At 31.2% G+C, this 11,510-nt stretch overlaps 1 protein-coding gene across 4 annotated transcripts; it reads left to right on the top strand.

The window, feature by feature from the left end:
* The first annotated feature begins 1,840 nt into the window (after positions 1-1,840).
* Positions 1,841-5,508, top strand: LOC129289792 (UPF0481 protein At3g47200-like). 4 transcript variants are annotated; one of them, XM_054926558.1, is made up of 3 exons: positions 1,841-1,919; positions 2,041-2,105; positions 3,963-5,508. In XM_054926558.1, exon 3 carries the CDS (start codon positions 3,987-3,989, stop codon positions 5,010-5,012), a length of 1,026 nt encoding a protein of 341 aa, XP_054782533.1. In that variant the 5' UTR covers positions 1,841-1,919; positions 2,041-2,105; positions 3,963-3,986; the 3' UTR covers positions 5,013-5,508. The 4 variants fall into 4 exon arrangements, with proteins under 4 accessions (XP_054782533.1, XP_054782531.1, XP_054782532.1 ...); XM_054926556.1 differs by having other exon boundaries at positions 3,377-5,508; XM_054926557.1 differs by lacking the exon at positions 2,041-2,105 and having other exon boundaries at positions 1,850-1,919; positions 3,377-5,508.
* The last annotated feature ends 6,002 nt before the right edge of the window (positions 5,509-11,510 follow it).

Here is an 11,510-nt window from a genome sequence, read left to right as displayed (position 1 = left end):
CTTTCTTGGAACAAATGCAACCTCATTCTCGCAGCGCTCGTTGTGTTCACCCGACGTCCATACTTTCATAGGGAGCAATTCTATTGGTAAGCGTTTTATAGGAAGGATCGTCATTTTTAATTTATTTCAGTATTGGTAATTGAGCAAGGCTAAAACAGGAAAATAACACATATTTTTATGAGAATAAACACTTTATTAGCATGCGAATTCTTTCTTTCTTTTTTTTTTGTCTTTAATGGTTGCGTAGGCGATTTTAAGATACCATTTTTTTTTAAAAAAAACTTCAATTATTTAAAAAACTTCCTTTAGTATGGTAATGAAAAAAATCATTGAATTTTTTTTGAGCCTATTACAAATTAATATATATTGAAACCAAGGGAAAATGTTAGGTCGAATAGGCATAACAAACAAAGAATGGTAGCTGGCCATGGTTTTTAAATCAAATGGATTTTATTAGAATAAAAAACAACCATAAAATTCATTAAATCTATATTAAAATTTAATAAGTTTTAAATTTTACTCTTATTAAACATACCTACTTTAATAACATATTTTCTCACACTAACATTTAATAGAAGGTAAAAAAAACTTATAATAAAAAAATTGATGACAAGACTTATAAATAGGATAAAAAAATTTTTTTCTCTGCTTTATAAATAAGACTAGAAAAGACATCTCTTTCTTTTATCCCAATATATCTCTCTTGAATTATTTTCTGTAATTTCATCAATCAAATATTTAATATGGACAAAAGGATAAAGATAAAAACAATAACCATTAAAGTGTTTTATAAATAAAATTAAAATATTTAGATTAAATTTATCTGAGAAAAAATATTTTAAAATTTGCATGTGAGGAAGTATGATTCAAGCAGCGGTGACGAACTTACAAGCGTCAGTGATGATGTCATTTTGGAGACATAAAATAAATAAATAAAAAAAAATTACATATATGTCCTATAAAGTATATTTATTTACAAATAAATGCTGTAAAATTTAAAAATCACAGCCAGTCTCTTGAGACCTAAGTATAATTTAAAATTAGGGTGCAAATATAATAGTGCCCTTACTTATTTGATATATGAAATTACAGTTATAAAAAGTTAAAGTCATAATTATAAGTTACTAATGAAGTAGTTGTATAAAATTAATACTCCTTCTGTTCTTATATGTAAGATATTTTTAACCGAATTATACAAATAAATAAAAGTTGATTATTTAATTAAAAGCACAGTAACATTTCAATTTTACCCCTAATTATTGTAAATAAAAAATGAATCTCTTTCTTTAAAGTAAATTAATAAGAGTACTTATATTTTTCTTTTTCTAATTTAATAAGGATAAAATAGTCTATTCATTAAAAAATATGCTAACAACCTCTTATATTTAAGGATAAAAAATTTTTTAAAAAACTTCTTATGTATAGAGATGGAGAGAGTATTAAACTTGTATAAAACATTGAACTGACATAGTTATATATAAATTATTCATGAAATTATTGTAAATTATTTAATCAATGTAATGCATTTTTAATAGAGATAATGTTATCTTTGCACCTCAATTTAGACTCAGGTCTCATCAGATTTAATTGTAATTTTTAAATTGTATAAGAATTATTTATAAATAAATTTATTTCATGAGACGTATATATACTTTGTCATAAATGTATGTAATTAAAAAGTCCCAACTACTCAGCTGAGCCATGTCAGGTTAGGCGGACATGCCATGAAGAAGGAAGGGCTCCTAATTAGGGAAGACTTGAGATTGACTTGACTCCTATTTATACAATGCATAGCATAAGGCATCAAGCACTTCATCCTCAGGTTTTATAGCTTGACTGGTCGTGATCGATCTCTTCTCCTATCTGCTGATCTTCTCTTTCATTTCCTCAAGTTCAATAATCAAAACCATCGTCAGGCGGTTAGTTTATGTCTCTCTCTCTCTGTCTCTGTGTGTGTGTGTTTTTTTTTTTTAATATACTCTCTATTTGCAGATGCTAATTTTGAAATCCTTGTGTTATCTCCTTTTTTCCATCTTATAGCTTACTCGCCTTTAAGATCAGATTTAGAGCATTACCAGAAAGAAAAATCCACCAAATAAAATGAGGTTTGTTAATATTATTATTGTTGTTATTATCGACTATCATTATTTATACTAAAATTTATACGTCAAAATATGCTGCCTAGAGGTACTACGTCATCTAGTTCTAAATATAATATAATTTTTATTTGGGGGTTTGAGTTTGGTCCAAATTATAAGGTCCTATTCTTTATCATCTCTTATATTAATTTTTTTCCCTATATATAATATCCCTATTTATTGGGAATTTTGTATCTCCACGCATTAAGTTTTAATATTTAAATGGATGCGGGTAAAAACTGTGACGATTTCTCTACATATTAATTATCAGTAATCAACATATCTATTTTTTGGACTCTCTAAATTACTTAAGAAAATCTTACATTTAGGACAGGAGAAGCTATTTTCACTTGAGATGCCCCATAAAAATATTTAGGTCCATTTGGTTAGTTGTTGACCCTTATTTTATAAAAATATGGGTTTAGATCTCATTATTAATGTAAGAATTTTATTGATACGTGAATAATTTACGTGTACTTCTAAATTTTCTCCGTAAGTCATGTAATCTAACTCCACTGAACATTCTTTATAAGCAAAAGTATTTAACTGTAAATTGAGGCCCATGCTTTTCACTTCATGAACTGATTTTCTGTATGGGCTTTGATTTGGGCTTTTGAATTTGATAGTGATGTCGGTCGATATTATTTTAGGCAGCAACAATAAAAGAAAGCTAATAACATTAAACTAAAGAAAAATAAGACAGGATGTTATTCATTTTTTAAATTAATTTCATAAGAATGGAAGAAAATTGTTAGCTACCAAAAAAAATTGTAATTCTCTTACCAAAAAAAGGAAAAAGTTTGGAAAAATTACACCTAGGTTCTACAAAAAAAAAAAAATTACTAAGAGGTCTTATAGAGTACACAAAATAATCCCAAATCCTAAATCCCATGCATTTACAACTGGACCAAGAAAAGTGACAACTTGGGTATGGTTTTAATAGCAAATTATAAATGTCTTTTATTCAATTGTAAATGTTCTTCATTAAGTTGCTAATGTACAAAAATTGGGACTTGAAAATATTTTGTGTGTTTCATCATGAAACCTCTTGGTAATTAATTCTTTTCTATGGGACTTAGAATTGATTTTCCCAAAAAATTTCTCTCGAAAGAATTCTAAAAATTCAATAAATCGAATGCAAGAAAATAGAAGAAATAATTCTTATCACTCTATTGTTTTATCAATCAATTTGTACCTTACATGTCTTTCACGTCTGTAAAATATTTTTTCTTTGGCAGGCTGTACATGTACCGAATTGTCCCAAGAGAATGAAGGGAAAAGAAAGAAGTTTAGAAAAGCTTGATTTGTTAGTCATCATCAATGAAGAAAATTCTTGGTCATTAGAGATTTTTACAAAGAATTTTTTACTAAGAATAACAAAAGAGAAATGTTCTTTTGAAATATATATTCTTAAAAAAATCAATAAAATTAAAGCTAGGAAGTTGAGGGGGGATTAATTAAATTCTTATTTTGTTTTGCTTTTGCCAGAAGAGTGCTAAATATGCTTAGCGCTCTAAGAATTTTCACTGTGGACGTTATATGGTTGTCACAACTATAGAAACATGTGCTCATTTCTTACTTTTACATGGGGAGGAAAAAAAAAAAATTACAAAAACGGAGGAGGAGAAGAACCTACATGATATGCATATTATATGTGTACGTTGGTTATATTATAACTAGCGCTGGCTCAGGAGGAGTTACATTTCACAGTTTAGGACCAGTCAGAGTGGCTCCTTATGCTGCTGCTGTTACTGCTATTATTATTATTATTATTATTATTATTAAAGGTAATTGAAGATATTTATAAAATCTTTTAATTTTCAGCTGTCTGCCAAATTGTCCCATAGAATGGGGAGAAAGAAAAGTGCTTTACGAAAACCAGCTGATTCATTAATCTCCCTGAAAGCTGAGTTAGAAAGTATGGACCATTTAGAGTTTCCCACGCTATCAAGTTGTATCTACAGAGTGCCACCACAACTTCGAAACATGAATAAAAAAGCCTACACTCCAACTTTAGTTTCCATTGGCCCATATCACCATGGAAACAAGAGATTGAAATCAATGGAAGAGGTCAAATTATGGTTCCTCTACAAATTTTTGAAGAGGATTAATCAAGAGAAATTGTTAGATGATTATGTCAAAGTCCTCAAAGATCAGGAAGGTAAAATTCGGCGTTGTTATTCAGAGACCATCCAAATGGAGAGCGATGAATTTGTAAGGATGATTCTAACTGATGCTTGCTTCATCATTGAATATTTTCTTCTACGTTTAGATAGCGTACCTTGGCATTCCAAGCTATGGTCATTAACCATAAAACTAGACTTGATTTTGCTTGAAAATCAGCTGCCATTTTTTGTTCTTCAAGACCTGTTTGGCCTAACTTTTCCCAATGGCTACCATCGCAACCATTCATTTGAGTCCGTTACCTTCTGCTATTTTCATAGCGCTTTCCTGAGAACTATATTTGCTAACAGAGAACTTCGCAGCAAGTTTACGTTCTCATACTTTGTACAACACCATCTGCCAAGACAACCTGATGGTACTGTGCAAGTACATCACTTGTGTGATATGCTAAGAGTCTTCTACGTAAGACTTGATCAAATACCAAGGGAACTGGATTCCAGATCAATGAAGCCTGTGTACAGTGCAAGCAAACTGCATGATGCAGGAATTAAATTTGAGGTCAATGAAGATGAACTAAGCTTACTTGATCTGAAACATCCAAAGGGAGTGTTGAAGATACCAAGAATTGTGGTAAATGATGGGACAGAGACCATGCTTAGGAATGTGGTTGCATTCGAGCAGTGTCACTTGCCCTCGTCAAGAAGCATGACTGATTACATAATCCTCTTGGAACATCTTATCGAAACATGAAAAGATGTCGAAATGCTTGTTGAAAAGGGCATTGTAAAGAACAACATAGGGGACAGTGATGCAGTGGCTGCCATAACCAACAGACTGGGCGGACATACTCGCTACGTAAAATTCAATAGAGATTATATCACTCTATTTGAAGAATTGAACAAGATTTATGATAGCTCGTGTCACAGGTACATGGCTATCTTTAAGAAGGAATACATGAGCACTCCCTGGAGGATAGCATCTTTTTTTGGAGCAATTCTGCTTCTTTTGCTCACCTTAGTGCAGACAATATCTTCTGTCATAGCCTTATTTCAGAATTAGGTCCAAATTAAGCTCTTGTAAGACTCTCCAGCCTTCATTAAATCAGTGGACTATTTCTTTTTTAAGAAGCCAGTTCAGTGCAGGTGAAGACAGGAATTAAATTTCTATAAGCAGGAGAAGACAGGAATTAAATTTCTATCTTTTTTTTTTTTTTAAATTTGGGGCTTTTGTTTGATTGGAATGAAGTTTCAACTTGTAAATCTTCGTAACCATGTTGACTAGTCTATTGTGCATGTATTATCGAATTTCATAGATCTCACCTGGTTCTTTGTAAAAGCAAATGACACGAAATCCCCATACACACACATATATAACGTTGAATTGCACGTTTCTGTGTTAAGGCATACTTATATTATTATTACCAAGCGTTAATGAGCCATATATTTGACACTAAATGTGGCATTTGTACAATAACGCAGGGGCTGACCAGGCTTCAAATCTGAGGGGGCCAAGTTTTTTAACTTAATAAATATTATTAGTTAAGTAATTTAAAACTAATTAATTAAATAATAAAAATAATTTTTTAAAATATTTAAAACAAAAATTTGGGCATACATAGGACGAACTTAAAAATGATGTTTTATTTCAAATAATTTAATTTGTCAGGCTAAAGAATAAAAGATACTAATATGTTCATATAAACATCATGCACCATTTTTTTTATCAATGAAAAATTAATGATAATAAAAATATATTTAATAAATTATATACTTTATAATATATATCATATATATAATAAGTATATTATATATAATAGGCATATTTTATAAGAAGTATAAATATTACACACACACACACACAAGCGTGGAAGATGAATCAAATAAAAACTGTGTGTGTATATAAAGACAATCACACACTCACATTTTGTCCCCCAAAAAAAAAAAATCACATTCACGCTGATTTTTCCCAAATCTTTTTATGTTAAAAATTGAAACATAAGTCGCAAATGGTTTATACATCAATGTCAAAATTAATATGATTAGTGGAACATATATATATATATATATATTAAAAAGGTGAAATAATGAGGGTAATAATGGGATAATCATAATTAATGAAGTCATATTTTTTTCCCCAAAACATTATATTTTTGGAACACCAAATAACATTAAAAAGTATCTTACATAAAATGGAGCTGAGGGAGCGCACCGTTATTTGTGTGAATCTACATTACAAATTTTTGGGGTATGACAGCGTCAGACTAATAATACATTAATTGCGAGTTGGAAGAGAGCTTTTCTCTCTTGCGAGTTCTCTGGTTCTCTTGGCAGGTTCTTCTGCTTTTTGGTGTCTTCTTTTCTCTGGTTTCCTTCGTTTCCTTTCAGCCTTCTCTGTTTCTCAAGTTCTCTGGTTTGGCTCTTTTTTAAACATGTTCCTTCCTTCTCATATTTCCTTTTGCTGTGATCACTTTCTTATTTTTAAGCTTTTGGATTCACGAAATTTGCATGCCTCCAAACTCCAAGCTTTATTTAAGGTTTATTGGCATCTTTGTGGATTAGTTAGAGTGGTTCAGAGTCAGGGTCCCTCTTTTATTGTGTTTCTTAGTTCTGTTTCTGACCATAACTTTGTCTTAGACAGAGATGTTTGGTTACTTCAAGTATTTACTCATTCAGTTTATCCTTGGTTTGAGTCATTTAATTTAATTTAATTTTTCTTTGGATTGATTTCCTTCCTTTCATGTATGGTGTCGAGTCTATGGGCTTCCTCTGGCCTATTTATCTGAATCTGTTGCTTCCTTTATCGGTAATAATCTAGGTTCTTTTGTTTTCTTTGATAAATCGTCTTTCTTCCAGCATTGGCCTTCAATTTAAGGTAGTGATGCAGAACAGGGAAGGAGAAGGGAGGAGAGAATATAAAAAAGAGAGAAAGAGGTTAGTAGAGAGAATAGAGAGAAGAGAAAATTCAGAGGAGAGACTAGATAACAATAATTTTTATTGAATTAAATATACGACTACAAAACAAATGAATTAAGGTGCTATGTATAAGCCTTAATTTTAACCCTATAATTAAATGTGAGAATTATTGAAATCTTAAAATTAAATGAAAAAACAATAATAATTCAAATATTATGATAATTAAAACAAAATATTCTTAATTAACAAAATATCCTAATAAATTATATTCGATCTTCCCATAATTTCTCCCCGACTTAAAGTATGATGGGATTGAGAAATTTCAAGTTGTGTCTCTGTTTAGAAACTCTTTCTAGCAAATCAGATATCAATAAATTGCATCAAGTGAACAGCAAACAATATGAGCATGTAGAAACACAGCATACAAATCTGGAAATCATTTTTAATGAATAAAATAGTATTGGAGAGGACCATATGGTTCAAGAATAGTACGTGCTTCCATATTTGCAATAACATCAGCACTAGAGGGCATAGTAGACGAATTAGGCAGAGCAAGAGCAGGCTGAAATTGGATACCATCATTAATCATCTCAAAATTTTCAGCTACTATGTGTAGAATTTACTTCCACAATTTCTCTTCTTCTTAATTAAGAGTTGCTTCTTAAGTCTCAACAATGCTTATCTTTAGGGTGGGAGCAAAAACATCAATATGATTTAACTGGACTTTATTAATTTCTCTCAAAATTAGTAGTGATATCACTCGCAAGCATCACTGATATAGGTACATGGTCTTGGTTAGGCATATTATCTCCTTTAAAAGTCAAAAGATTAGGGTCTTTATAATGTTTTAAGATACTATCAAGAGGATTAGGAGTTATTTCTTTTTGATATAACTTCTCTTTCTCAACTTGATGGCAATGCCTTTCTTTTAATGTGAATTGAATGGAGCTTTGGAGTTCTTCAATTTTATCTCTCACAAGTTCAAGGCGTGAACATATGAAATTGAAGTCTAATTGATCAACCAAATCATATTAATAATGACATTGATGATTATTGATGTAATTATAGTAGTGATGATAAGCACAATCATAATGACAATGATAATTATATCCATGACAATCAATATAATCATATTGATGATGGCCAATATAATCATATCAGTAATTAAATGAGGTCTTAACATTACAATTAAATGTGTTTTCATTTTTTGTGATTGTAGGCAATGGAAGGTGAGATCCTTTTTTTTTTTGACTAAGAGGCTCTAATATCCTATTTGAGAAAAGGTTTTCAAGTTGTCCTCATCTAAAAGGCGAACACCATATTCAATAAGTCTAACCCTTTAGTAACTCAAAAGTTCCTCAAGAATCAAACATGCTAAATAAGTAACAACTTAAGTGAAGTCTTCCTAATGACCTCCAAGGGCTTAGAAACCCCTCAAGAAAACTAATAGAAACTTCGACTACTCTAAGGTAGATTTTGACCTAGGTATAAGGCCAAACTATTTATAAGGTGAATTTTTTTAAGGTTAAATCAAAGGAAAAATTGAACAAGTGAATGAAGGAAAGGAAAAATGGAATAATAATTAAATAAAGGAAGGAAGAAACAAAATATGGAAAAAAAATATTATCAAAAAGAAGGAAATATGGTAGAATAGCTTAAAGTGAAGGAAAGTGGAAATAAACAAGAATAATAGAAAAAAGGAATAAGGAAAAGAGACAAATAGTAAGGGACATAGAATTTAAGATCGAAGAAACTTACTGAATAGCTTAAGGAGACTTAAGTTATAAACTTATCTCCCAAAGCATTTTTGTATGATAATTCTTGGTACTGAGAAGGTATTTTATAATGGGTTTGGTAATAGAAGTGGTGTGGGAATCTTGGCTCTGATGGCAATTGATGCAGAATGGGGAAGGAGAAGGGCAAACAATATATAGAAAAGAGACAAAGGGATCAGTGGAGAGAATAGAAAGAAGAGAAAACACGGAGCAAAGACAAGATAACGATAATTCTTATTTAATCAAATGTACGTTTGCAAAACAAATGAGTTAAGGCACTATTTATAAGCCTCAACCTTAACCCTAGAATTAAATGTGAGAAATTCTTAAAATCCTAAAATTAAATGAAAAGATGATAATAATTCAAATACTATGACAATTAAAACAAAATATTCCTAATTAATAAAATATCTTAATAAAATATATTAGATATTCCAATCTTCTCAAATCTTTAATATTTTTAATTACTTCTTTTTCTTTTTATTCCCATCGGGTAGCTTTGTCTTCCACACATGGAGGTCATCACCCATTCTGGTAAATCTTTTTATATCTCTGTTTGTCTTAAGCATGTCGATTGTGCTTGTTCATCATGTTTGCATGTCGATCACTTCTCTTTGGGTTGTTTAATGTCAGTCTACCAGAGTTTAGACCGAAAGGACATTTGGGTCTCTTACTCGAGTTTCTTTAAGTCGGTAGCCATTTCTTTAGTTAGGCCTACTTATTTTTTAAAGGGGTCTCTAGATACTGGGCTTTCTTCTCGACCCACCTCTCCTGAAGATTCACAACTGACTTTCTTTAGTTCTAATGTTCTTGAAGCTAAATATTCATGTGATTGCTTGCATGAGGTCTCATCCAGTGGTTGAGCCATGTTAATTACAGGGAAAAATTATAATAAGGTCCCACAAATCAGAGTTAAATACTTTCAGCTCTCACAAATAAGGCAAATTATTATGAAGTCCCATGGTCCTTAGGGGTGATTAATTCTAAAAGTAAAAGGACCAATTTACCCTTGGCTGATTTGAAGGGAAAAACAAAGGAAAGAGGAAGCAAAAACCTATTTTTGCACGTGATAAAGGCTCTTATTTTGAATTCTAAGGCATGATTGAAACTTCCTACTCTGCCTAAAATCAGTTATCGAATTCCTTCTGATTAGGAAGCATAATCTTCTCCTCTATTTTCATCTTACGTTTACACCTGAAGATTTAAAGTGAGAGAGACACTGAGACCAAAACTTTCTTACATTATTCTTGTGCACATGTTGCCATTCAAGGTCCTCGTTTCTTCTTCGATTATGAATACTGGTATCGATTATGTCTCCTTTGTTCGTGTTGCATGGATGCATCAAGTTTTCCTCTCTCGCTTTTCGATCTGTCTATCGTAGAAGAGTGTAGGGGGTGGTTTGTCACTACTGGAAGTTTGATTCACGAATTCTCTTCTCCCCTGTTCTATTGGCTTCTTCATTTTCCTTCCCTTATCTATCAATACTGATTAAGGTGAGAAGCAAAAGTATTGAACATCTCTTGTTGTTGATCTTATATGCGTGGGTGTATGATTTAATTATCTATGTTACAATTTTTACCTCTTGTGCTCTTGTATGTGTTTGATTGAGATTTTAAGCTTTAAAAATCTTGAAGTATAAATGCTTGCAAGTTTTGTTTCCAACTACACCTTTGGTTAAAAAAGATAAAATTGAAACTCTCAAAGTATGACATTGTGTATCACTTGTGAAAATTGTGGAGCACTTCCCAATTTACTATAGATCAATTCATGTGAATCAATTAAAACTATAGTAACCCAAAAGGGACTTCCACCTTAGAATTCCCAATTCTGGTTTCCCTAAACATAGAGGTTGATTGATTTGCTGTACAAGATTAGTGTGGTGTTGTAATTGTTTTGCCTTACTTTTACTCTGATGTGTTAGTTTTTGGGTCTGATTCGATTTTAGTGAGAAGTGTTATTAAACTATCAGTTTCTACACATGATACCTATGTTTTTCTTCAACCTTCTTTGCCTCTAAAACTCCATTTAGAATTAACAAGTTTGATATTTTCATTATTTGTTTATGACAAGGAAGGTTAGGACATTAACAAGTTCACTTAGGAAATTGAAAACTAGTATACAAGGCACTAACAAGTAAGTGGTTATTTGGTGATGACAAGTAAGGTTAGGGTGTTAACAAGTTCAGTTAGGAAATTGACAAGCAGTGTACCAAGCATTGACAAGTGAGTGGTTATTTGCTGATGATAAGTAAGGTTAGGACATTAACAAGTTCGCTTAAGAAATTGACAACTCACACATGCTGACCTGAAGCATGGAGTAGGGACACTAGTCTAGACACATGAAAGGCAACATGATAAATGTCAAACCTTAAAAAGCATCACACAAATACATTACACACTAGTTAAACTACTGTAACCATAATCACAGAACTAAATCATGAAATTGTTCATTCTTTATCAAGTAGCCTAATTCAAGTTTAAAATGCTAAGAAAAACTAAAAAGGAGAAAGAAACACATTGATGAATTTATTTAGCTTCTTGCTCTAGAGAAGTTATTTTCTT

The sequence above is a fragment of the Prosopis cineraria genome, unplaced genomic scaffold (genome assembly GCF_029017545.1).
Source record: "Prosopis cineraria cultivar Desert tree isolate PC_DT_omini unplaced genomic scaffold, ASM2901754v1 PC13, whole genome shotgun sequence".
Classification (NCBI taxonomy): Eukaryota; Viridiplantae; Streptophyta; class Magnoliopsida; order Fabales; family Fabaceae; genus Prosopis; species Prosopis cineraria.
The sequence above is the reverse complement of the archived record's forward strand: the minus strand, read 5'-3'. Positions and strand labels throughout refer to the sequence as shown.